The sequence below is a fragment of the Neophocaena asiaeorientalis genome, unplaced genomic scaffold, assembly GCF_003031525.2.
Source record: "Neophocaena asiaeorientalis asiaeorientalis breed wild unplaced genomic scaffold, Neophocaena_asiaeorientalis_V1.1 scaffold242, whole genome shotgun sequence".
Taxonomy (NCBI): Eukaryota; Metazoa; Chordata; class Mammalia; order Artiodactyla; family Phocoenidae; genus Neophocaena; species Neophocaena asiaeorientalis.
Window position 1 is genome coordinate 1,592,629 of NW_020172451.1, and position 27,006 is coordinate 1,619,634.

General features: G+C 57.5%; 1 protein-coding gene across 1 annotated transcript in view; it reads right to left on the reverse strand.

The window, feature by feature from the left end:
* Positions 1-4,974: 4,974 nt before the first annotated feature.
* The window catches only part of TAFA5 (TAFA chemokine like family member 5), a 71,205-nt gene continuing 49,173 nt past the window's right edge, over positions 4,975-27,006 (reverse strand). Inside the window, exon 4 of the mRNA XM_024737396.1 lies at positions 4,975-5,865. Coding sequence (XP_024593164.1) covers positions 5,857-5,865 — 9 coding nt within the window. The 3' untranslated portion in view covers positions 4,975-5,856. The remainder of the gene's footprint in view (positions 5,866-27,006) is intronic.

Sequence of the window (27,006 nt, forward strand, 5' to 3'; positions counted from 1 at the left end):
CCCACGCTCACTTCCCACCTTTACGACGGGACTGGATGGCGCAGCTGGCCGAGATGGGCGACTTTCAGGCTCCTATTGCCCCAGGGACGAAGGGCGATGTCACGTGCAGGTCCGTTGGGTGCTGCCCCAGCTGCAAGGGCCCCCTGCCCGCCACCCCACCAAGGAAAGGGACAGATTTCATCCCTGCAGCCCTGGCGGAAGGAATAAATGAGGTGACATCTGTAAAAGCAGAAAATTAATATTATTTTAAAGCAATCCCATGACCCAGGGCACAGAAGGAAGAAATAAAAGGTATTTCAGATGCAGCATGGCCCCTAAAGATGCCAACGACTAAATGGAAAAAATACATATGACCAGGAACCTAGACAGCCAGCCGGAAAGGCGGCACACGCGCCCTTCGGGGCAGCAAGACTGGGGAGACCACCCCCATGTTCAGCAGGGACACCCAATGCCCCAGGCTGGGACCCCAGCCAGAGTGGAGAGGTGGCGGCTCGTGTGCTGGGCGATCAGGCCCTGCCTTTGAGGCCTGGGGTGCGGCTGAGAGACAGAAAGACACACAGACCTCTGGAAACAGACCAGGGGCTCTGATCACTCACCCGCCGGGAGCAGCGGGGAGCACGGGGGGCAGCGCTCATTCACCGCCATCACCGCAGCTCCCGCAAAGGCCTGCACGCCGTCCCTTGTCTGGGAGCAGCTGAGCCCCGTGTCCACGGGGCAGTGGCCCCCGGGGGCAGGGTGGAGGGCGTGAGCAACCCCCGGGGAGTGGGCACCTGTGAGCCTTCATCTTAGCGCGTGTGGGGACGGCCAGCAGGTTCGGGTGGGCACAGGCGGGCACGCGTCTGCTGGGGGCGGCTGCTGTCCCCAGCTGTCCTGAGGTCCTGCACCTGCACTGAGCAGCCCAGACGCCCGTCCAGCCCCACTCATCGCCCCCGCCCTGGGCCTCTGAGCCCACTTCCTCCCCCCCTCCCCATCTGCCTTCTGTAGCCCTTCCCCCGGGGCTCACCTGCCCCACCCGCTGGAGAAGCAGACAGGGGCCCCTCCTGCACCCCACTATGGTCTTTCCCTGGGCAGGGCCAGCGTGCCGGGAGCCTTTCTCAGCCCTGAAGTGGGTCCTCTCCACACACCCAGGACACTGTCACTGGTTCTGCTGGGGGCACGGTGCCCACCATCAGTCAGATCAGCAGGCCGGGCAGGCCGGGCACTCCTCGCAGAGCCCAGCACCCTGGGAATCTTCGGGAACCTTCCGGTCCTCACGTTCCACGAGGGGGTTTCCAGAGAAGCACACTTTCTGTGGGCGCCAGCCTCTCTGGGCGATGGTCAGCTCGGGACAAGGATGGCAAAGGGGTCCCCTCCCAAAGGCCAACGTGACAAGTTACTGTGGCACGTGGGACTTCAGCAGGAGAGGCCTCGGCCACATCGGGGCTGCAGCGTCCACTGGGGTCGACCCACCCCAGGTGCCCTCTGGACCGACACGACGCCTCTGGGCATGACCTGGGGCTCCTGGAGGCTCCTCCTCGGACCCCTGACTTAGAAAGTGCACAGAACATGAAGGTGACCGTGAAAAGACAGGCGCGTGTACGCACACATGCACACGCTACCTACACAGGCTTGTACACGCATCCTGGCGGGCCAGTCCCGGAGCTGACCACGGCGGCTTCCCCTGATCACTGTGGCGACGGTGACAGTGGGACCCACGAGGAAGCCCTGCTCGGACCCTGACCCGGAGCTGCTCCAGCCCCACAGCCAGCGCCTGCAGCCTGGGCTCACACTAACACCCTCGAAGAGGCAGAGCCAGGATGCAGGCCAACAGGTGGCCATGGAGACGAGCCGTTAAAGGTGGCCTCAGGACCGGGTTCTGAGAGATGGAGCAGTGCTCCGGTGGCCCTAATCACAGAGCCGCCCCTAAATAAACACGCCTCCCGTTCTCTAAGGACGCCGCCCTGCGCGCCAGGAGAGTCTCGTGCCACATGAGAACGTCTTCCTTGATTGTCAGGAAACCTGGTGAACTTGGCCCAATTCCCTCTGTTCCGCCAACGGGGAAGCTGAGGCCCAGAGAATAGGCGCATCTCAGCTCTGCTGGCAGCTCAGACAGGACTGACGCCAGATTCCCGCCCTTCCCATCACACAGCGGGGCGGCCACCCCCATGGCCAGGCCGTATGCCGAAGGAACGCTGCCCTTGAGCAAGGCTGTCCTGTAGGGGCTGCGGGAGTGGCCAGCCGGCAGTCGGGGAGGACGGTCTGAATCCTCCCCTTCCTGGGGGCAGCGACCGCGTCTGTCTCAGCCTCAGATCACAGCAGGGCTGGGACGGGCCCGTGGAGGGAGTGCGTGACCATCCATCCCCCACACGGGGAGGTGGACCTCACGTCTTTTCCCCAGCCTGCGGAACGATGCCTCTCGAATTTGGTGGGTCAGGAGACTGAGGCCAGCAGCTCAGATCAGCGAACAGCAGACGCGCAGCTGCCATGGCAGAGCCAGACTCTCCCCAGACTTGGGACGTCTGGCGTGGCTGGGAGCAGAGGAGCTGCAGGCAGACGCTGCTTCCCGCAGAAGCCTCTACAGGCGGCTCTGGGTGCTTGCGTGTCCCCCGATCACGGAGACGTCCCCAGCAGGCACACGGGCTTGGGGCAGGAGGGGAGAGCCCTGCTTAGGGGAACGTTGGACTTGGACAGGCGGACTGTTTGTTCCTGCAGCGCCACCCAACCCATCCTGACCGGTACACACCCTTGGATCCGGTTGGAGACCCGTGTCCGCTTTTACGAGCCCTGGTGGCCCAGACGCTCTTTTTTTTTCCCCTAGCTTCACGATTTTGTTTTCCCCCCCGCTTTGCCCAGAAGTCTCCGGAGTAGCGGCTGTGCGTGCGGCTCTCCGGTGGGCTGCTTCACCTCCTGCACGTGAACCCCGGCCCCTTCCAGCTCGTTTCTCCGCGTGGACAGAGGGCGGAGGCGAGGGTGGGCCCCTCTCCCCATCAAGCTGCCCTGCCCTGTTTGGGCTCCATGGCAAAGCCCCCGAGCCGCTCCCTGAGGTACACCCCCCGGGGAAGGCCCTTTCTGGCAAGGGCACCCAGGCCCCCTCGAGAGGGGAAGGGCCCACCTGGGGGTCCCTGTGGCAGCAGCTAGGTCTGCATTCTGTCCTTTCCCTACCTCCCAGGACAAACCCGGCTCTGTGCCAGAGGGCGGGGCTCTCCTTACTCCCTGTAACAGCTCCAAAGGCCAGTGAGGTCTCCTTAAATCAAGCACAGAACTCGAATGGCCCGCGGCCCGCCCCCCAGGCCGCAGGTCCCAGGGTTGACGTTTTATCAAGAGCAGTTGGAAGCAGACAGGCAAGGCCTCCCCCAATGCACACATGCCTGTAGGTGATGGATCCTGAACATGCCAAACAGTGCTCTCTGGAGGTCCGAGCGGATTTCCCGGGGAAGGGGGTCCTTTAGACGAGGGTCCCCTTCTGGAGCCCTTGAGTGGGGTTCTGCTCCTGGAACTGGGGGCAGGTGCGGGAAGGGCCTGGCTCACTGACCCTGGGGGAGGGCTGAATGGACGTGTCTGTCAACTTCCCACTGGCTTGGCCAAGAGCACACGGCTTCCCAGGGGATATAGTTACGGGCCAGACGCTGTCTACGCGCCGGGGGCTGGGCTTCAGGGAGTATCCTTGGGGGTCCAGGAAAGCCTGGAGGGCTCCTGACTTCACCATCACGGTGGGCCTGCCTCCCGGGAAGAGGCCCTGTCACCACCTGTGCCCAGGGCTCTGTCTCCACTAGCCACGCCGGCGACAGCCCTGTCCCAGGACACCGCGGCCAGCGAACAAAAGCCATGCTTATCAAAGGAGTTTTTCTTTATTTTCATAATTTAGCTGAATCGACACAAAACTGAATACTGTAAAACAAGGGAAAAAATGCTGTAACATATCAAACCTCCCAACCTCTGCCCTCGGAAGGTGTCTACACCCACTGTCAAAAGAAACAGGCGAGGGGGGTGGTGGTGGGGACGCTGGCGGCTGTGCCGGGCGACCCTCCCGGGGCCTCCCTCGCTGCCCCCGGGGTAAGCCCAGGCCGCGGAGCTTGGGGCTGGCCAGCTCGGGACAGCACGCTGCATAGGCTGCCTCCTCTGTGATGACAAACCCCAACCTCGGCCAGTCCTTTTACCCCAGGATACACGTACCCATGAATTTGTGGTGACCGAAGGTAAATTATATACTCGTGGACATTGAAATGGGTCTTAAACAAATGGATTTTCTCTCCTGTCTTTAGTTTATGGGTGGCTGGAGCAGCTTCTATATAGTTTTTTTTTCCTTATCCTTTTTTTTCTTTAGTAGCATAGACCTAGCATAATACTCCCATTAATTGAACTCTTAGGTAGCATACTTAAGCTGAAACTCAGGAAAATAAAGGGACCTGGCACAGGGTGGACAGGGGAAGGTAAACCGTAACTGTCCCTTATTCGTGGGGCCTGGTGACCCCGCCTTGCAGGAGGGAAGTGGGAAGATGGGGGCTCCCCCATCCCCCGCTGTCTCCACCCTCTGGCATGAAGACTGAGAAAGATAAGGGTGTCCGCTTGAGAAGACGAGGCCGGCCGCAAACTGCCTTCAAGTTGCATGAACGGGAGAGGGGCAAGAAAAAGGGAAACAAAATCCATTGGAAGAAGCGTGATCAAAGGACTGGCCACTCCCACAACAGAGCCCCAGGGGGCAGGGACCACCCAACCCAAACCCAGCAAAAGGCAACGGGCCTCTCCGCTGGCACCGGCCAGCATGCCTGTGCCACCCCAGACCTGGTCCTCAGCTCGCTGCCCGCAGAATCCTGCCCCTCGGCGGTGCCGGGCGCCCCTACGTCCGGGGATGCCGGTCCCCCGGCCCGCCCTCCCCAGAGACTTCGGGAACCCCCAGCCCCGGCCCACGTTTCACGACAGCCGGGGCTACCACGTGAATTGTTAAATAGGATTTTCTACAAATATACAACATATAAAAACTGTTAAATATATAACTTTCGGCTTTGCAAAATACATTTAATGATCTCTTTCAAACAAGTGTTACTTTCGCTTTCTTTAATTTGCTTTCTGGAGCTAAATGGTGATCGGATGAGACAGCAGTCATGGGAGGCCCGACATGCTCTTGGCGAATCCTGGATTATCCCACTATCAGAATGGAGCTGCAGAGAGGCGTGTTTAACTGGTTAAAACCGAAAGTGATTTTAGTACGAGGAAGTCCATCTAAGTACAGAGGAGCAGGTACGCACAGCGAGCTGTGCTCCCGGCCAGGCGCACCCGCGGGGTCCACGTGGGGACATCGCCGGCCGTGTGTCCTCCGGCCGCATCCTCCGGCTGCTCGGGGGCCCCGCAGCGTTCGTGGGCCGTGCCTCTCCAGCGTGTCTCTGCCCCCGTGCCCCCCAGTCGAACCCAGGGACTCTGATGGTAAGTACGAGTCCGCGTTAAAATAGATTTTGCTCTTTGGTCTATTGAATATACTGAAAGGATAAGAAAATAAAAGCGATTCAGACAGTCTGGGGCACGAGGAGAGGCCACTTCTGCGCCCGAGACTCAGTCCTCCCCGGGCCCGGCGCTGTCCTCCTCTCTCGGGCTGGCTGGGCTGCAGCTGCCTCCGACCCCTGGTCTGCGTCCGGGAGGGTGGCCGGGCCAGGTTCCAGGGACGCCCGGTGGCGCAGCCCTGCTGTATGTCCCAGGACTGACTCCTCGGGGAGGCCGGACGGACTCAGCTCAGGCGGCCGAGGAAGCAGGCTGTCCTTGACAGGCTAGAGAAGCGGAGGGTGGGCGGGTGGCAGAGGGTGGGTGGCATCCACGGCCGACTGAGGATTGTGGCCTCTCCAGGGAGCCAGAGTCACTCCTGGGGCCCCTGTGGGGCTGCGTTTGTCAGGAGACCTGAGGGGCAGAGAAGAGAGCCGTCAGCCTCCGCAGACACCAAGGGTTCCCGTCGGGCATGGCGGGAACCCAGAGATCGTCCACGAGGCTGGCCTCGCCCGGCCAGCACACTTGAAAGATGCCAGCAGCCTTCCTCGAGGACAAAAACTAGATCTCGGGCCCCAGTGCTGGAGGAGAACCCTACGCCTGTCACAGAGGGCAGCCCGGGGGCACCCCCTTCCTCTGGGCTCTGGGTGGGACCCCGCCCTTGGCCATGATGGGGGCACGCACTGGAGCTCCATCAGCGGCCAGCGTGAGCTGCGTGTCCTCCGCCCCGTGCTGGCCAGGGCCTCGGGTCTGAGCTGCATCCAACTGTTTCCCTAACCGTGTCTTGCACTGTGCCCTGTACACAGCAGGTACTGCATAACTGCACAGAGCAGAGCGATGGAAACACGTATGTCTCACCCCTACAGAGCCCCCGGGAGGCTGCAGAGCTGGGGTGTTCGTGCTGGCTGACGAGGCCCCAAGCACCCACACCCAGCACCCCAGAGTCCCAGGAGATGCGACACGACAGGCCAGCTCACAGCCGTGAAGTGACGTGAGGGTTCCAGCCTCTGCTCTGGGGCAGCGGAGATATCACCTGTAGAGTGACGGAGGCAGGAAAGCAGGGAGTGTGGTATCCACAGAGCATCACAGCCTCGGGTGGTGGGACCTGTGTCCAGCAGCCTCCCGTCCCACGTCCCCGCTGGACCACTGGCTCCCTCGTCCCCTAGGGCGGCCCCAATTTGAGGCCTGGGGTCCCACAGACAGTATCCTGGTGGCCACTGCCTTTTAGGACCCTGGACCTGGGTCAGGCGCATGGGGCTGACCTCCCTGTACCGACTCCCAGCAGGCCCAGCTCTGCAGGGAGTGGACGGTGTTCTGGGGGTCCCACACACGCCGTGGGAATGGGACGCAACGGGTGTGATGGCCCGGGTGGGGCCTCTCCAGATGTGCTGGGGGAGACCTCCCCCAGAAAGCCCCTCCCCTCTCCCTGCAGCTGCTTGTCCGCCTCCGGGCTGGTCCCGCGTCTACCCCATCCAGCCTGAGCCCCGGCCCTTTGCCACCTGCCTGCGGCCCCGGTCACGCTCCCACCAGGCCCCGCCCACGTCGCAGGCCCCTGTCCCTGTCACGAGGACCACACCACGGCCTCCCGGCTCCTCCTGAGTCCTCAGCCGCTGGGCTGTGCGCAGGCTGTCCGGCTCACACGGGCCGCTCCCCGGGCCCCGCCTTGAGGGCCTCACGCTGCCCGTCCGTCCTATCCTGCGCTGCAGTTAGCCGCCGGGGGCCGTGAGCCGGGCAAGCGCTGCTCACATCTTCACTGTCTTCCCTCAGTGGCCGGCTCGGGGGGAATGTGGACTGACTGCCTGCGGCCTGCCGTCCTCCAGGACGGACAAGGCCCCTCCCCAGATGGCTGGGCTGCACGTCCCGCCCCAGCTCTGACAGCGCCTCGACACTGCACTCAGAGCCCCTGCAGGGACCCTGCTCTCCACCTGCAGCCCCCAGACAGCAGCCAGGAGCCAGGAGGAAGGGCACCTGCCAGACAGGACTCAGCTTAGCCCCCCTCCTCCAAGCCCGTGGCCCTGGAACCCCGAGGCCGGCACAGGGTTCAAAGGAGCAGCTTTGAGAACCTCAGGTTTCCCTGAGGCCCCCGCCAGACCGTGCCGTCTCCTCCCCAGCTCTGTGTGGAGCCCGCACACGCGGGCGCCCCGAACGCATCAGTGGTGAGGGGGTGTTAACTGGATTTAGGTGTTTCAGGCCCAAGGACACCTAGCAGGTTGATGGCAGAGCTGGACCAGAGCTGAGGGTGTCCAGGGAGGGTCAGAGCTCTCTGCCCCCAGCCCCAAGGGACTCAAGGCTGCCTGAGGCTCCAGGTTGGCAGGCGCCCACCCTCTCGGCAGGACTAGGGTCCCCACGGGGCTGTGGAAGCAGGGCACACGTCCGGAAGTGACAGGGGCCCGAGAGAACCTCCACGTGCAGTTGTGGGTGCGCGTGGGCTCAGCCCTCGCTCTGTCTCCGCTGCCTGAAGCCCAGCCCAGAAGCGGGAGGGCACGGGGAGCAGAGCCAGGGCACGAGGGGGGGGTCACCGTTCCGACCGCCGTAGGGTGCTAGCTGCAGAGCTCTCTCCACATCTGGCCAGCTGCTGATCTCGGTCCAGGAACCCTGACCCTGACCCCAGTGGACGCCTCCAGCCCCCGCCTTCCCAAGCATGGCAAAGGCCTCCTTGCACGACATGCTTGACCCAGGAGTCCAGGAGTGGTGGTGACCCCCGCCTCACTCAGACCTTGCAGGCCCGCCCGTCCAGGTCCATCGCCCTGCTGACCATAGCACGTGGCAGCCGTCCCCTCCCCGACCTGTCTAGCCACGTCCACGACGGAGACCGTCCAGCACAGTCACTCACCAGCACCTGAGGGGTTAACCAAGAAAGGATGCACTGATTCTACTTTTTCTACCTACAAAATTGTATAAATTCTTATTTGTAGAGAAACGGGGAAACACATGAGTATAAAAAGAAAAGAAAAATCCATCCACGTTTCCATATCAGAAGATATTTGGATAAATTTCGTGTATTTCCTTCACACCCTTTAGAACATATCCACGTGTACGATGAGGGCTGGGCTCCGCGTGAACGTCTGCACTGTCTGCGAGAGCAGGTCGGCAGCCTGGTCTGTGCGATCAGCAATTCCTGGGCTGCACGCGTGCTCGCGGGGCCCCCACTGGATGGACTCCCAGGGACCCGGGCTGTCTCAGTGCCCCCCGCTCCCCGCCTGGGGGGGCTGCTTCTCGTCGTCTGCGAGCGGAGATGACAGAGGCTTCACGTCCGCCTAAATTCGACAGAAGAGAAGCAGGATTTGAGGGCTCATCTTCACTTCTCCTGACGACCAGAGGAGTAGAATAATCTTGCCAACGTGGTCCCCGGCCACTCGCACCGGCCCGTCTTGTCAGTTCATCTGCTCAGGTCTTGTATTTCTTACTGAGACGCACAAGATTGCGTGTATAGTCTCAGCTGCGCCCATGCACAGGCCAGGGAGGGTCCTGGGCACGTTTACTGTAGGCCTGCCTCCCAGCCTGGTCCACCCTTAGCTTTCATTCACGGTGTATCACACACACGGAGGTTTTCGTCTGGGGGGAGTAAGCACGGCTGATGTTCCGTTAGGAAGCCCTCGCGGCTTGAAGCAATGCAGTCACTACATACGTCCCAGTGATTTCTTACAGTCACAGGTGTTTGCCCCCGTAGGTCCCCCATCCTGGGGGAGGGGGGGTCTCCACTTTCCTGCACGCACCCTGGCCTCTGGCGCTTCCTGCCCCAGGTGGGTGGGTGGGGAGGGCTGGATACAGGCCCCTGTCTGCTCTGGCCAGTTCCCCCAGTCAGGCCAGCCTAGAGACAGAACCCCTGAGCCCAGCGGGTCTGGAGGGACACAGAGGCCCGTCCAGCTAACTTCTGAGCCCTGGATGTCTGCTGCCTTCTCCTACCAGGCCCAGGCTAAGTGGGGAGGGAGGCAGGCCCAGAGCTGCCTGGAGAGGGTGGGCTGTCACCGGACCCCCCCGGCCAGAGCTCAGACACTCTCTGAGGCCTCTGTTGTCAGACCCCCGGCACCTGCCTGGCCTTCAGGAACAGACAGGAGGCAGCCTGATGTCCGCAGCGGCTGTGCTCGGATGGGACCCAAGTCTCGACCCAGCCAATAGCCGAGTGCTGGCTGCCAGCTCGTCCCCAGGCTTCGGGACCAGAGAAGAGGCCTGGAAGTCGGGTTTGCAGCCCAGAAAAGTGGTCAGAATGGCCAGGACGAGCTCCGGCAGAGCCACACAGGCTTTGCAGAAGCCAGCAGAGCCCTTCTGGCCTCAGAGAAGCGTTTCAAGCTGGGGAAGCACACGGCCGAGGCCCATGTCGGGCCTCACAGGGGTCCCCGCTCAGGGCCCTGTGCTGGCCCTCACAGCTCACTGGAAAACCAGCGCTGGGCTGGTCCCTGCAGGCGGCAGGACATTCCCGTGCTAGGAAGCGGCCCACTGGCCTCCGGCGCCCTTCCCCAGGCAGCTTCTTCTCAAGACAATCGGCCAGACCCCGGGGACACCCAGGAAGCAGCCCCTGCTCTCCTGCAGGCTGCCCCCCACCCCGCCTGGGATCCTGAGCCCCAGGGATGACCCATGAGAAGTGAGTCATGTCTCATCCACGTGGCCCTTGCCTCCCACCTGCTCAGGGACACGCAGGGCCAGTGACAAGGACCCCGGGCCTGGTGGGACCATGACAGCCACCTGGCCGGTTGCTTGGGCTGTGTCGTGAGGGTCCTGCTGGATCCCTGTCTCTGGAGAGGGCATCCAACCTGGGGTCCCCTCTCCATCTGTGCTTCTGGGGGCCCAGGACGCCGCCCCAGGTCAGCAGGTGGCATCCTTGTGGCCGCGTCCTCCCCCTCCCTGGTGAAGGCTCCCGTGTAGGGGTTTCCCTGCTCCACTGGCCCCCTGGACAGTCCCACTAAGCAGCCCTGCGACTCCAACCCCGAGCTGAGCTTGGTCAAGAAACTTGACGTGGGCCCCGGCTCCTTGGAGGGCCCTGAGCTTTGCCAGAGCTGGCCTCCCGGAGGGTACCTGCTCGTCCTGGTTATACATTTCTCATGGGTCAGACCCGTCACTGCACTGGGGGTCTCCCCAAACCCCCGTGGGTTCCTTCAGGGCCGGGGTCACCTCCCTCCCCTCTGAACTAGGCAGTGACACCCTCTCTGAGCCCCTGTCCTGCTGGCCATGGCTTCGTATGCAACATCGCCCAGACACCCTTTGACCGCATGGCTTTAGGACCTCCTACCCCAGTGGGAGCAGAGGCCCAGGGAGGCAAAGCGGCCGGTCCCAGGTGACTGACAAGGCTCCAACACCCCACTTTTGCCGCCAGGGAGCTGTCCTCAACTCTGCTCTCCCCACCGAGGGGCTTTCTGGGAGCTGCACCCAGCTTCCTGAATCCCGGTGGTCAGTGCCGCTGCTCTCCTGGTGTGCGGAGATCCAGAGTGTCCTGGGGTTGCAGCCTCTGTGTGACACCCTGGTGTCCCTGGGCCTGGAAAGCAGCCGGCACTCAGCCGGCTCCAGCTCTGCGCATGGCCGTCCGACACCCCAAGGTCATGGGCTGCATCCTCGGGGTCTGCGGCTATTTCTCTGGGACTCCGCCCCCGAGGTGGACAGAGCTGGTCTCAGGGTCACCTTGCCTTGCACGCTGGACAAACCGACACAGGAGCCAGCCCAGCACTGCCCGCGTCCCCTGCGGTCACCGGGCTCAGTGGACAGAGCCTCTCGGTCTGTGGCGAGAGCCCAGGGAGTGTTTGGTCTGAGGACTGAGCTGTGGACACGGCCGGGGTTCCCGTCCAGGGCAGTCCTTCCCGCCGGCCAAGGAGGTGACGAGGAGGTTTTTCTTGGTATTTGGACGCTATAAAGCATCGTTTATAAAATAAAAGGAAACCTTCCAGCCCTGTGAGTCCCCTGAGAGATATTCCCTCTTCCTCTAAAAGTTTCCATTTGCCTTTGGGGTCAGGCTGAGTCTTCTGTTTAAAGAGCACAATGTTCTGAGCTGAAAGCCCCAAACAAAAGGTTCTAACGGACAGCGGAGACGTAGAAACTGCGGGGCAGTGAGATGACCGTGGCCTGCGCGAGAGAGCTTGACCATGAAGGCGGCTACCGCGGAGAGAGTAAAAACAACCTGGGGAGAAGCTTCTGGAAAGGCTGTGCACCATCCCATCCAGCCCAGCCACGTGATTGAGTTTCTGGGACCATTTCCTGACCTTATCCGGCCAGCTCACGCCCGAGGAGTGTGGTTAAATGACATGTCCCAGACGCCCGAGGAGGGAGGGCACACGATCGTCCGCAGAGGTGCCCTGGCTGCTCAGACACGTCCTTCTCTGCCCTGCTGTGAGGGAGGAGATGACCGGCCACCTGGAGACCCAAGGCCCTGTGAAAACTCGCACTGGCGTCTAGCGCACCGGCGGGGAGACGGGACAGAGAGATGCGGCACCTCGAACGGCGGGGACAAAGTGGGGGCGGGCAGCACGAGGGCCAAGGCCTGGTCTGAGGAGGCCCAGCGTGAGAGAGCAGGGCCCCAGTCCCTCCCCCGCCCCTCGAGCACCAGCCCAGCTGCCCCAGACGCACCTGTGTCTTGTCACTGCGGCTGCTTCTAAGGACCTCTGCCCCCCACCCTATCTCCATCACTCCTCTGCCCCCATCGAGGGGCTGCTAAACGCCAAGAAGAATGACAACTATGCCACCTCCTGATATTTAGGGGTCCTCAGTAGGCGAGGAGTGGAGGGTCTCGTCTCCTGGAGCCCACAGCACAGCAAGGTCACGTGAACTGCCCCCAAACAGGGAGCACAGCCCTGATGATATGGAACATGCCCGGCCCATGACGCTCTGGGGAATCTGCAGGGCTGAGGGCTGGGGACAGTGCCTGGTGGGACCTTGCTGAGCCAGTTCTGAAGGGCCAGGCCACGACGGTGCCACGTAGGAGAGAAGCTGGGGAGGGGATGGAGCGGGGCACGTGGACAGGGGAAGCCTGGGTGGGGTGCTGAGGGCCCTCTCAGCCGGAGGGGCAGTTCCGTCCCTGCCCTGTGGCCTCAGGACACGTCCCCTTGTGCTTAGGAAGCAGCGTGACGTGGCGGCCCCGGCCCTGCACCAGGCAGAGCAGACGGGCGCCTCTGTGTACCGTTATCTTCGCGGCCCCGCCAGGGCCCGAGTCTGGAAGCCCCAGGGCGGCACAGCCAACGGGGATGCGTGGGGTCTGACCCCGGGAGCCCCCTCCTTCCATCCTCACACCGCAGCCCTCGGTGAGGGTTCAGGTGACCACATCTGCCCCGCAGCCTCAGCACCGGCCGGAGTGGGTCTCTCCCGGGGTCCCTGGCTAACAAAGCCTCCACCTGGCTTCGATCACCTGAAGCCACTCATCTCCCAGGGCCTGAGGAGACAGACCGCAGCCCTCGCTGGGCTGACGGAGAGCCAGCAAAGGCTGGGAGGGCCGTCTGGAGCGAACTGTAAAGGGTCGGCATGTCTGGGTGCTCACTGACCTCCCCCTCGCAAAGCGGGCCCTGCGGGTGGGAGGACAGGAGCGGATTCAGTGCCCGCTCACCCGGGGCGAGGCTGCTGCCACAAATCATAGGGTGACTGAGCCTCAGGGGATAAAGAGACAAGGGCACAGCAAGTGCCAGACAGGGGCTCAGCGCTGACATGGGGGTCCCAGCAGAACGAGAGGGAGAAGACCTGAGAGCAAGAGCTTAGGATAAACCCGGGGATGGCCAGAACCACCACAGGCCCTGCACCCCGCACCTGTCGTAAGCTGCTTCTTAGCCTTTCTGGGTCTGAGCAGGGAGCCCGAAGATGAGATACCAGCTCTGGGTGCAGCCGGGCTGCTCCAGGCATCTCGCCTCCCCTCACCATGAAAGCATTCGCCACTCAGTCACCACTAGGATGCAGCACCTGGACGTGAGGGACCGGGGGCCAGGCAGCAGACTGCTCGAACCAGGGCATCAAGTGATGTGGGACGGCACAGACAGTGCAGCCCTTCTGTGCCATGAGGCAGAGAGCTGTGGGAGGATGGGCGGGAGCTGCCGGGGCCCTCTGGGGGAAGGTTTGTGCTGTTCTATTTAGCTTTTATAGACAAGCAGACTGGAGTGTCCTTACTTTAGGCAAGCTGATAGCTGTAATAATACAGATTTATTGTGTAGCTAAATGGTCTAGCTTCTCTTTCTAAAAAAAAATACTATTTCTTGATTCTGATGTGGGAAAATTATGTCTATCTTTACAGCCATTTATTTATTTTCTTTGGCTCATGACTCGTTCTTGGAGTCTGTCTTCTGAGAGAAGTTTCTAGAAAGTCTGCACCAGGCTGCGTCCCAGCGTGGTGCGGTTCTGAGGGGGGCTGGGTCCTGGTGGACCACAGTTTCTATTTCTGTTGAGCTGCCTCATTATGGACAAGCTGTGTTGTTTCCTCCTCCGGCAGGGAAGAAAGCATTCTGGAGCCTCTGGTTTGGGATCAGGAACGCTAGGGTCCAGGTCCAATCCTGATACAAGGGGTGGCTCCGGTTATAAGGCCCCTGTAAAAGGAGGAGGGGTGACTGAGAATTCATGCCACCAAAGCAAAATCACCCCTGAGCCTCGAATTCCGAACAGGGGCAGATCAGGGGCCAAGCTGGGCTGTCCCTGTGATGAAATATTCACCCTTGGCTCTGAAGGGTGATCACCAAGTAGCCATTAAGGCAACGATCCAGACTCTGTTTACTGGATGGTCCTGTGGTGAGTGACCGCCCAGCACACCCTTCATCAGGGGCTTTACCATCTCCGAGGGCCTCGTTCCCCGCTTTTCTGTGATGAGAAGCCATATTGAAAAAAAGAGTTACAAAGGCCTCAGAGATGCCGGGGGTTGATTAAATGCCCAGTGATACAAGGGTCCCAACAAAACTGACAACAGCCTCCACGGGCATTTGAAAACGAACGTCGATGCAAGTGTGTGCGCGTGTGTGGAGATGTGTGCATGTGAGTGGATGTGCAGTTATGTCGGTGTGTGTGCAGCGTGTGGAATTGTGTGTGAGCATGTGTACATGTGTGTGCACGTGTGTACCTGCCGGACAACTCCCTGCCCGGCCCTGGAGGCCTGTGGGGGGTCGTTCTGACTCAGGTCTCAGAGGGGGCGGAGGGCTGTGGTCCAGGACCCTGGCGGCAGCTGCCTCCCTGGGGCCACCCCAGTGTGCGTTTCCTGCCCCACCATTGCCCCCTCCCTACAGCCTGGGGTCTGTCACTGGTGAGATCTGGGGTCTTAGGAAGGACCCCATTGAGACAGGTCTGGGTTTGAATCTCAGCTGGGCTCTTCCTGTCCTGTGGCCTCAGGAAAGGGGCTTGGCTGCCACAGCCTCAGTTTCCACATCCACTAAATGGGAGCCTGAAACGGGAGCACCCAGGGGCACATTTTCCCCCTTTTCACAGGAGTAGAGGCTGTGAGAGAGCACGGCTGCCGTCCGACAGCCTCACCCGGGACCACTGCATCTTTTTCTGCATGGCGCCCGCATGTCTGCGGAACTGGGGCCTGACGGTGCTTTGTCTAGGCTCCTCTGGGTTTATACGGCCTCTGAACAAATAAAGGGATACGTCTCCTCATCCTAAATAAAGTGATGGTGCTCGTAATAGGATTCCACCGAGAATGGAGGTTTACTGAGGACATCCATTAGGTATTGCAAAGCCCCGCTGCAGCCCAGGCCGCCTTCTCTCAGGAAAACACCCCTACACAGCCCAGGGCCCCCCTCGAGAAGCCGTGGGTTTGTCCCCTGGCCGAGTAGCATGCCCACACCGCACAGGGCAGCTAGTAAGATTATGGAAATAAACCACACGCCATGTGAGGACGGGCAAGTAAGATGAGATAAAGGATGCAGAGACAGACGACTCTCCAGACCTGGAAGGACTCTGCATTCACGCCATCTCCTAAGTACCTATAAGTTCTTACTCCACTTTCTAAAAATGAAAGCAGAACACAGAGGTGGTGCCAATGCAAGAATGTCAGGGGGGACCCCACCAGGGGAGCCACGCTAATGAAATGCAACACAGCCACGAGGTGACACCGGGGACGGAGGCCACAGGCCACCCTTAGAACCCACCCGCCTCCCAGGGTCAGGGCACGGCCTGGCGAGGAGTGAGGTGACCTCTAGGGACAGCCGAAAGGAAACGGGCCTCAGTCCTATAGCCCCAGGGACCTGAATTCTGCCATCAACCGAGTGAACCTGGGCGAGGCTCTTTCCTGGAGCCTCAGGTGAGACGCAGCCTGGCCCACACCTGGGTTTCTGCCCTGTGGGACCTGGGCCGAGACCCCGGCCACGCAGCGCTGGATGTCTGACTGCTGAGCTGTGAGATGGCAAAGGCTCTCCGTCACCAATGCACAGCAGCACAAAAAATTCATCCACCCCGAGCCAGGCTCCCGGGCCCCAGCCCCACACTGGGGCCTCCAGCTCCCTCTACCCTGAAGGCGGGTGGGTGCCTGAGTCCTGGGTGAGGGAAGTGGCTGAGAGCCCCACTCGGCCCACGGGAGGCCGGCATCCCTGCAGCATCCTCTCCAGGTGCTGCCCGGCTCCCGCGTGGAGGTGCCTCCACTGCACGGGGCCCCCAGGCTGAGACCAGCCCGTGCCCCTCACGGGCCACACTTGGTCCAGTCCAGCTCCACTCATGACCTTGACGCTGCCAGGGTCACGTCTCCCCGGCGGGCCAGCCTCAGCCCAGGCCCCCTCCAGCTCTGCAGGGGGCTGCCCTCGACCTCCCCACGGGCTCAACTGCCCTGGGAACGGCCAGCTCGCCAGGCGGCTTTTCTAAAGGGAGTGTGGGCGGTGCGGGCCGGCCTCGGATCCCTGTCTGCTTTGTCTCCCGGCACAGTCAGCCTCTGACGTCCCATCCACCCGCTCCGCCGACCCCAGCAGCTAGAGCCCGGCCAGCATCGCAGGATGACGGCCTCGGCCACCGCAGCTCGCGGCCGACCCACCGTCCCAAGTTCACAGGCGATGCCTGGCGATGACGGGGTGGGGCTGGGGTGGGTGGAGGTGTCATCAGACACGCTCTCCCCGACACCTGGCCGTCCACAGCGGTGAGGGAGGCCCCGCGTGCCCGGGAAGCTCAGGGTCAAGCCCCTTCCCTGCGCTGCCTCCTGTGTCCACTTTCAGGGGCTGGGCAGGTCACCTGCTGGGCCCAGGCAGGCTCTTCGCAGTGCCACACGTCGGCAGAGGGGGCGGTGGCCCCGCCAGGCCCCTGTCAGTCAGAGGAGTCCCAAGACCGGGCCGAGGACAAACCCTTTCTTGTTCAAATATCCATCCACATCCATCTGCTAATAGCAGCTTCACGGAGGGATAGCTCGCAGCCCAGATCACGTGCCCTGCTACAGGGTCAAGTCAGTGGTTTTGCTCTATTCAGAGCTGTGCAACCATCACCACAGTCAACTTAGAACACTTCTATCCCCCCAAACTACACTCGTCAGGAGTGACGCCCCCATCCCACCCCGGGAATTCCCCCAGGAGAGGGATCCTGAGTCACGCGGTAGCTCCGTGTCTCACTTTTTGAGCAAATGCCAGACTGTTTTCCAAAGGCTCTGAAACATGCATTTCGGATTCTCTTGATGACGCACTGCCCAGCACGTCCCAGAACGACTGGCAAATTCACATGCTTATAACCAGCATCCTTCACGAGGCCTCAACATGAAGGTAAAGAAATGAACACCAACCACGGCGAGGCCCGGGGAGCGGCGCCCATTCGTGTTTCAGCTGCTGACCCCCGACGGAGAATCTCTCGCCACACCTTGTCCCCCCTTCATGTTTCAGGAACTTTCCACCCCTGGGCTGTGTGCCTTTTCGTCTGCCTGCTGCCCCCAGCTCCTGCCGGGCGGGTCCCCCGACGCCCACCTTGCCATCTGCCTCTGTTCTCGGAAGGTGAGCTGGACTTTCAGAAGTTTGGGATATCCAGGCGAGGCAGGGCTGCCCCTTGAAGGCGGGCCTAGCGTGGGTCTCTCGGTCAGTGGGTGGCCTGCAGAAGGCCTCAGTGCTCTCATCTGTAAAATGGGGTGGTAACAGAGCACGGCCCACGGTGGCCGTCAGCCTGAGCACGTCGGCCTGTGCACGCGCTCAGAACAGCATAGACGAGTGTCTGCGATCGTCACCGATTCTTACTCTTTTCAGGCTCATGGACCGTTTCAGCATCCTTCCTCCCCCTGAACTCAGATGTCCACCTGGACTTGTCCTTAACCATCTCATGGTTTCATGTGTCGTATTTTAGTCTGTAATCCCTAGGGAATTTAATTTGGAACATGGTGTGAGGTAAGGATGCAAGTTGAATTTCTCCCAAGTATGAAGCCGGTTTTCCCAGCATCTGCTGTTGGGGGCTGCCCCTTCCACACTGTACCCCCGGTCCGTGCTCACCAACACCCAGGTTCATCTCAGGACCACGTAGTCTGGTTCATGGGTCAGAAAGAGCAGCAGAAGAGCCAACGTCTTCTCGGGTTTTAATTGTATCCTGGGCACTTGGCCAGACAGGGTCCGCTGTTAACTCAGGAGGCGGGTGAGGGGCAGAACCAAGCAGTGGCTGCATCGCCCAGGGCTGAGCTGCTCACAAAGCTCCCTTACCCCCTTGTCCGTCCCCAGCAGGAGGTGGACACTGGGGCATGTCCCAAAGCCTTCCCACACACCGTGGATGAGTCCCACCCAATATAAAATGAGAAATCATTTTGTAATGTTCCAGAAAAAACTCACCGGAGATTTGATTGAACCTGTATTAAATCTAAGCAACAAATTTGAAAGAAGAGACCACCTCATAACATTCAGACAATCCCTCACCTTATCCAAGTATGTGACGTCTTTCTATTCATTTATTCAAGTCTTTTTAAGTCTCCCATGGGGAGGTTTTGCCATTATCTTCATAGGTGCCTTACCAAAGTTATTCCGAGTTATTTTATGTTTTCTTCTGCTACTAACAGAGCTCTCCCCTCTCTCTTTCTTACTTTTATTTCACTTATTTATTGTCATCAAATCATTACACATACTTGCTTGGAGGTGAGAACACACAGGCTTTTGTCCAGTCTCTCTTTCATGTACCAGCGGGCATGTTTCTTCCTTAAAGCTGCCTACAAATTTCACCTCCCGTTTTCACCTCCTAAATGACACTTGTGTTCAAGCTACTGCTGACTCCGTGCCCTGGCCCTCAGGGTTGAAAGCCTTTATTAATCTAGTCTGGGGTTGGCAAACTTGTGCTACCAAGGGCCGGGTAGTGTATATTTTCAGCTTTGTGGGCCATAAAAGTCTTTCTGCAAAGACTCAACTCTGCCATTGCAGCGTGAACGCATGCCTAGACAATATGTGAGTGAATAAGCAAGGCTGTGTGCCAATAAAACTTTATTTAAAAAATCGGTGGGGGGCCAGATTTGGCGAGCAGGCGGTAGTCGTCCGACCTCTGATCTAGACCAGAGCTTGTTTGTGTCTATGAAGGCTTACAGTTGAACACAAGTAGAGAAACTTCTATGTTCATAACTGGTCTAATTTAATAAATTCTCTAATTAGTTTTCAAGGCATTTCAGGTGATTCTCCAGAGTTTTGGAAATACCTGTTTATTTACCTTCTGTAAGTAATAATGATTGCATTTTCTCATATCAAATAGTTGTGTGAGTTCATCTGCCAGAACTTCCAGAAAGTAACAAGTTCCCGGGTGACTGCAGGCTAGCCTCACGAGAGTCAGCCTGGGCCTCAGCCCCGGTATGGACGGGGCGGGGTCCATCTTCAGTGCAATGGCAGCTTTGGCTTCGGGGGGATCACTGGGTTCCAGGGAGAGCCCACCTTCTCTTCCAGGTTAGCCTGGAGGTCTGTGACCATCGTTCTTTTGATATTTTTCTGAGGAATAAATACAGGGTCTGTCTGGTGCCTTTTTCTGCATCTTCTGAATCAGAACACACATTTTATTTGATCTCCGTATAGGGCTTTTCGTTCTACCTGATTCTGAAATATTAAAGTATATTTACATTTCTTATATAAAGCTACTGTGTGGTGGTCTTTTTTTTGGTTCTTTCAAAGGACTGCAGAAATCAGTCTGCTGTCATTTTATGCAGGTGCGGGTGACCTATGTCCCAATCACTACTCCCACCAGGGGGCAGCATCCTGAAAACAATGCCAGGTCCTGGAAGGCCTCGGGGTGCTTTGCTGAAGGATTTCCGTGCCTGGCAGGGCTCCCAGCCCACAGCACAGACTCAAAAGTCTTTATTGAACAAAATGACTTTCTGGGTATTTTTCTAATTTAGGGGACCTTTCCAGCATCAGGGTTTCACTAGTTCCTAAAATGAACTGGGTAATTTTCCACATTTCCCAGTTGGCGGGGAAGAGACACCTGTACACTGAATGCTTTCAAGAACATGCCAGTTAAAACATCTCTGTCTGGAACTTTTACTGGAGAATATTAACATTTTTCTATGCCTTTATTTTTGGTAATCCTCCTTCCCCAGAAAATCATATCTTAAATCAAATTTCCATATGTAGTGATCAGTGGGTTAGCTATGCATGTACTCTTGAATAATTTGAGGCCCCAACGCAGGCTGATTTTCCCTTCTTCCTTTCAGGACTATTTTCTAACAACAAGAAATCTACACACGACAGAAGTAAAAATGCATTTTTATAGTTTTGCCAGCGATGCAATGATTAATTCCATGCCTTTAAAAAAATCATTGATATTTCTTTTTCATCTTTACAGGTTTTCTCCAATCTTTTTGAAGGTGGCTTTTTCCATAGCTTGGTTTCTTCATTTGCGTTCTTTCGGAGTTAAAAATAAAGTTATTTAAGACACAAGTATACCGACAAGTCCATCCTTCCCTGTACCCACAGGTGCACTCTTATTCTCGTCCCATTTTAAATGAGATTTAACGGTCAGTCAGATGCGTACACCGTATCGTCCGGTAAGCGCTGGCCCGCGTGAGGGTGTTAACGTTCTAACTCCGTCAACCTTACAGCAGCCCTAGGAAGCGGGGAATAGCATTCTGCCCATTTTATAGATGTGGAGATGGAGGCACAGAGGGCAAGGTCACGTGTTCTGAGTTAAGCAGATCACAATTGTTTTGCTCGGGAGCGGAGCTGGAAAGACTGACCTCACACCTGCACGTGACTCGTGGGTCGGTCTGCATGTTTTATTTCATCCTTCAACCAACAAATTACAGGACGGTTCTGGTTGCTGGGGTTAAGGTTACTGTTTTGGGTATAGCTTTAAATATATCGCATTGTGGTTGGAAAAGAACGTTGGCACATACCTCCTCCTAGGTTAGTTAGTAACCTGGATTATGGATATTTTGGTAAATTTCATAAATAATAGAAAGTTAGAAGCAGCCTATTTTTATGCTATAATATTCACTATGTTGTTGCAAATTCAACCTTGGTAATTTCAGTTTTCAAAAGATCTATGCCCTGGTTCTTTTTATTGTTGTCATCAGTGGTGTTTACTTGACCTTAACACAGATTTAAGAGCTGTTGACATTCCAACTAAAAACTGTGTTTATGATCACTTTGTTTATCTGTACTTGGGTTTGCTTCCTGTAAACTTATGTTAATCAGTACATAAAGGTTTCTGTGATACTTCTACTAGTTTGAACTGTCATGGATCATATGTGTCAATAACTATATACACATCCTAAATGTATCAGTACATGCCACCATATTGTTCCAATTTAATCACTTTACCTACTGAGTTCCTTTCCATTTCATTTGCCTGGTAACTTTGTTTATTATTTGCTTTTAAACTTCTTGGTTTGTTTGTAGGTGTGCCCTTAGAAGGCAACACATATTTGACTATTTAAAAGACCTGATTGGATAGTCTCTGCCTTTTAGAGGAGAAGGCTAACCCACTTACATTTATTGTCACCACTGAGGCTGCATTTCTGTACTGATCAACATGTTCCACACTGATTTCTGGTTCTGCTCCTTTCACGGTTCATTTCCTTACACACAATGTTACTCGCTTTTTCTTCCACTGTAGTTTAGGAGAAATCATGTTCTTGTTTCTATTAGTGGTGGCCTTTATGTTAATCAAATGAACTTTTAATGATTAAGCCATTTCCCTAGTGATGTAAGTTCTTTCTTTCCATGAAGAGACATTAAGTGACTCTTTTCTTCGTCTGCAGCTGCCCCCCTGCAGCTGTTGTCAATTTAACCAGAAGTTACAAATCAGATTATACAAAAATAGTCTTCACGACATACAGAGTACATTAAATAACAGTGTCGCCAATTTTGCGTCCAACTGCATAACCACAGTTACAGGAATAATTTATATCTAAGCTCCGGGTAGTTAATCGGTATCTAGTCACTACTGATCTTCTTACATATGACCTATGACCTTTCCGAGATCATCAGCCACTCATTCGTATTTCTTTGATTGGCTCCAGGGCATCTTTCATTGACTCTTTCAGGAAAGGTATGTGGGTGGTACACTTTCTAAATCCTTGCAAATTTAAAGCCATCCTGTTTACTCCCTGTGTCCAAAACAACAACCAGAAATAGGACTGAACTTACAAGTAAAAGTATTTTTTGACAAATCCCTGGAGATGGTCTGTCCTTCACTCTGGTTCTGGTTCTCCTGGGTTCAGAGGTGGCTTGTCTGTGCCTTCAGAGGTCTATGGACTTGTCCTCCTGCCTTAATTGTTTTCTCCAATACAACCTGGATGATCAGTGAGTTTTCCTTCACTCTTCCGATTCACAGATACTGCCATGGATGCTTGGGTCCCGGGTGCTTTCATGCTACTTTAATTGGGGGTTTCCCCCGGCTCAGGAAAGCTTCTTGGCAACTCTCTCTTTTCACCTTAACATGGTTATTCTTTGTTCTCGCCACGTGGCTCCCCGCAGTGGCATCCACTTTCCCAGGTTGGATTTCTGTCCTCTGTCTTCTGTACTTATAACATCTCTCTCTTTGGCTTCATTTTCTGGGTCTCCTATGAACTGCCTTTCAGTTTAAGGTTGGTTCACATCCCTGTGTTGATTCTCTGCAGTGACATGTCCATTACCTGCAGCTTCTGTACACATCTCAATCCACTCTGATGTTTTGGGTCCCATTGAGTTCAGCCTCTGTTTGGCCCTGCAAACCTTTGGACGTTTGCCTGCATTTCATCCCAGGCTGCCCTTCCTTCAGGCTTCTTGCTCTGGGGTCACAGAGGTCACAGCCTCTTTTATCTCTTTGATGCCCACAAGCAGACACTGACCAGAAGCCTCACGTTTACTGCAGGGGTTATTTCCAGAGCTAACCCTGCCTTTCGGTCTTCAGAAAGTGCTCCTTTCCATAGACAGTGTGCATTCTTTCAGAGGCTCCTGCTTATATTTTGGCTGTGATGCTTTTTTTATTCCCTTTTAAACAGGCAGAGGCCAATTCCGGCCAGGCACGAGCCAGCAGGCTCAGGGGGAGGGAGTCTGCACCCTTCCTCTCAGTTCCAGGGGCTGTGGGAGGCTCCGCCTGACTCAGAGGTTTGGGGTGATGTGCAGAGACCCTCGATCTTTATGGGCAGCTCTCAGTGGGGTCTGATCCCACCAGGGAGGTCAGGTTTTCTGTCTGAGCTGCAGAGTTTTGAGAACGGAAGACTGAGGGGGGACAACATGGCCTTGGTGAGCCCGTCATCTGGCTTCTCCTGCCCCAGGTGAGAGGCTCTTCCTGCTAACTCTGCCCCTTCCAGTGGAGCTCACCTCTGCGCTGGCATCTTTTCCTGGTCCCGCTAGAGCCGTGTATTCACAGAGGGAAGGGGGAACCGCGGTGCAGGGAGGCTCCACCGCTGCCTGATTGCTTTCTGACCACTGCAGGGGTCTCTAGGTCCGAAGATCAGGTCCAGGCACCAGGAGGAGGCCCTGGGCTCTTTGTGCATCACAGGAGGTCTTAGAGCAGCGGCTCAGAGGATTAAAAAAGCAGGGGCATCCTAAGCTTTCTACCGTCCACCCTGGCAAAGCACCCAGCGGGGTCTTACCTGACCTCAGTGCATCTTCTCTCCAAGTCATGTTATTGCCAGTTGTCCTTATTTTCAAAATCTTTTGAAACTGGAAGTTGGGCAGAGGCTGTTCAGCCAGTGCGATGAGTCTGTCACCCTAGTAATCCAGAAAGCCACGGCCACGTCTCCACAGACCTGGCACGAGGACCAGACTCTTCCTCTCTCCTCCAAAGGTCCGGGGAGCGTGCCATCCTCGCGGCGTGGAAGGCAAAGGTCATGGGGAAGAGGGAAAATGCAGGTCTCCACTTGTCTGTTCCTTGCCCATCACACGCCCATCTGCCCTATGAAACCCTGAAGCCTCACGGCCGTGACCGCACAAGGCCAGGTGCAGCCCGGACACACAGAGTGGAGAGACACCCCCGGGGCCTGGGCGTCCCTGCTACAAGGCACCGAAGGGTTTCGGGATGGAACGAGGGTGTGGCTTCATTCGGATGCAGCCATTGGGAACATGAGCACATATTCTGGAAGGTGCCACAGGAGGAAAGTCACCAACCTTTCACCTACAGAGACTCCCTTGGGGTTTAGAAATGCTTCTCATCCACTATTTCCCTTTCCCCAAACCCCAAGGACCTGTGACGTCAGCCTGGGGTCACGCTTACCCCTTCCACAGATGAGGAAACTGGGGCTCTGAGAGGTGAAGGTGACTCCCTCAAGGCCAGCCTCCCAAGTGTGCATTACACCTGTCAAGCCTGCAGGCGGCAGGGGCGGGGCAGGGGGCGGCCCTGTCCGGGGGCCCAGAGAACAGGGCTTGACACAACAGGGCAGTGTGGGGAGGTGCGATCCCATACGGGTCCAGGTGAGCCTGAGACGACGTTCTGGTTGGGGGAGGAGGGGACCCAGGGGCAGAACTGCAGAGACGACAATGCCGGCCTTGGTACCATCCCGGCACTTACATCACCGGGTATATCTCAGTTTAATGGGGAGTTGACATTTAAAGTGATTTAGATTGAGACACAAATCCCTCTATTTCATTTTTCAAGACTGATCTTTAACAAATGTCTACGCCAAATGCCGTATTTCACACCCTCTGCAGCGCCCAGAAGCCATCAGAGCTGCTCTGTGGGTGGAGGGGCTGGGCTGGGGACCGTGGGTCACACCCGGACCGCAGCGAGAGGGCCGAACGCAAGACACAACCACAGAAAGTGGTTTGGGTGTCCAGACCCTGGGGCGTGAGGGGCAGGCTGGGGTGGGTGGAGCAGATGCCAGGGGCCCGTTGTTCTGAATCAGAGCCAGAGCCGCGCTGGGTTAGGAAGCACATCACTGCCCTGGCGAGTTCTGCCGCGCTCGTGCTGACTTAACTTCCATCTCAAATATACGATCTGCCTTTCACAGTAAAGAAGCATCAGATTTACCTTTGTCTTTCATGGAAAAATAAATCACTAGGTAATGAAATGTCACGTGTAAGATTACAAGGACGTAGTAAACCAACAGGACAAAACCGTGTTCTCAGCAGCTTTGCCTGTCGTTCTGCCCAATTAGTTCATGAGACGTGGAATCAACAAAGATACCAACTCCAACAGCTCTGCTGGAAACCGGGGATGACTCTGAACTTCGCGCATCCTTATCGAAGGCTCACGTTGACACGCTGAGAACACACTGCATGCCTGCAGGACCACAGGGGCGCTCCCGGCCGTGGCACAGGGCCGGGGGGGAGGTGGCAGGCCCCGCATAGCCCTGGCCGGCGTGGCGGGCTGGCTGAAATGGACAGCACGGTGGTAGCAATGTCTGCTCTCTCTAGAACGGCTGTCCTGATCAACAGCGCTGTTCTCTGAGGGTCCCCCTATGGGGACACATACCCCATCGAAGGTGGGGCCCCAGGCTTCCCTTAGGACTGCTGAGATCTGGGACTATTTGGAATACTTGGATCCCAGGCACCCCCATCAGGCTGAGCTGTAGGACTTGGGTACCTGGCCAGCATCCCCCTCTCACCAAGGTCCTGCAGAAAGCATTCTCTTCCATCTGGTCAGCAACTACCTGACCTCATGTGTTAAGTAATAGCCATCCTTGCAGTCCCCAAAGCAGCCCCTCCAGGGATTCTTAAGGCGTGCCTGCTGCCTCCCTCAGATCTGGAGGCCATGAGTGCTTCATCCGTGCATCCCAGCATCCCACATGGGGCCAAAAAGGATGGAGGACGGGGGGGCAGGGGGGAGCGGAGGGAAGGGGGAGCTGGCAGTACTGATGTACTGATCACGTGACCCAGCTGCCCGTGCAGGGCCAAGGGGAAGGCCACCCCTAGGTACGGAAAAGCAGGTCAGAATTCTGCTGACCCTGACCCTGACCCTGACCTGGTCCTCTTGGTAGGCTGCCTGTCACCTCTGCGGTGTCAGGAACACCCGACCCCACCGTGGTGGCCCGTCCAGTGCCCACTGGCTTTCTCCACTGGACCCCTTTCCTCCTGTTTCAACCCTTGCCATTTACGGATTTAAAATGATTCAAAGAACAACTGTTTTAAGAAAAATCGAGACTCATGTACCACAACTACTGTAAAGAGCTAGCCGCGTGTCACGCCTCCTGTAACGAAACTGGCCGAAAGTGCCAACGGAAATAGTGTGGGTTTGGTCAGACCCATCTTTTGTTTCCGGGCTCGCTTCTGCCGAGAAAATGAAGAATGTCAGTGCTCGCGATGCGTTGGTACCAGACCATCTACGTCTGTGTTTACACACAGAATCTATTAAAATGTCCAGCTCTTATTGCCGTGATGAATAGCAGCGATTCAAAAGCACACAATATGGATTGCAGACAGGGATCAGAGTCACGACAGGGTATTTTTCATTGCTTGTGAGGAAGGGAGAACTGGTGAGTGGCAGGTACCGAGGTTCTCCTGGAGGAGGACCCACCGTCCGCTGGTTCCTCCACGTTTATCCTGGAACCTCCTGCACAAAAGCTTCTCGCCCTTGGGAGCACGACGTGGGCACAGAGCATCCAGATCCGTCCCGGGTGGTCCTTGGAAGACAGACGGAGGGGCTGGCTTGGCTGGGGCCCACCCATCTCAGCCCCCTCAGTGGTGAGAGGGGGCGGTCCTCCCACCCACAGTGCTCCTTCCAGGCTTTTCCTCTCCCCAGCCCTCCTGCCGAGCTCACCCCTAGGCCCCAGGGCCCTGCTCTCTGCCCCCAGTTCAAGCTCTGAGCACCGTGTGGGCTCCAGCAAAACCCGCCATAAACACCATCCGATCGGATTCCAGAAGACAGACTGCAGCCTCCCAGCTCTGCCTGGGGGGCGACTCAGCCCCAGACCTCACGGTTCGGCCAGCTCCTCCTCTGTCCCTCCCATCCCCTCAAGGGGCAGACGTGGCCCCGAGCCCGATACCCAGCGCAGAGCCGGCATCCAGAACCGGGAGGGACCACATAGGTCAAGGAGTCTTCTGGAGAGACGGACTGGGCTGAGGCCCTGTTGCTCCCCGCCGAGCGGAGAGCTTCGCAGATGACAGGAGGCTGTGGCCTCACCCTGCGCCATTCCTGCAGCCTCCTGGCCAGGGTCCCACTGGTCATCACCTGTAGGAGGGGAAAGGGCCTGGGCAGGGGCCAGAAGCACGGACCCCGTGGGCCCTCTCAGGGTGGGAGATCCCAGCAGATCCTCAGGACTGACCATCTCCTCCTCCCAAAGGAAACAGGAGAGACCGGGCGGAAGGCGGCCAACCGTGGCCTCGGATCCGA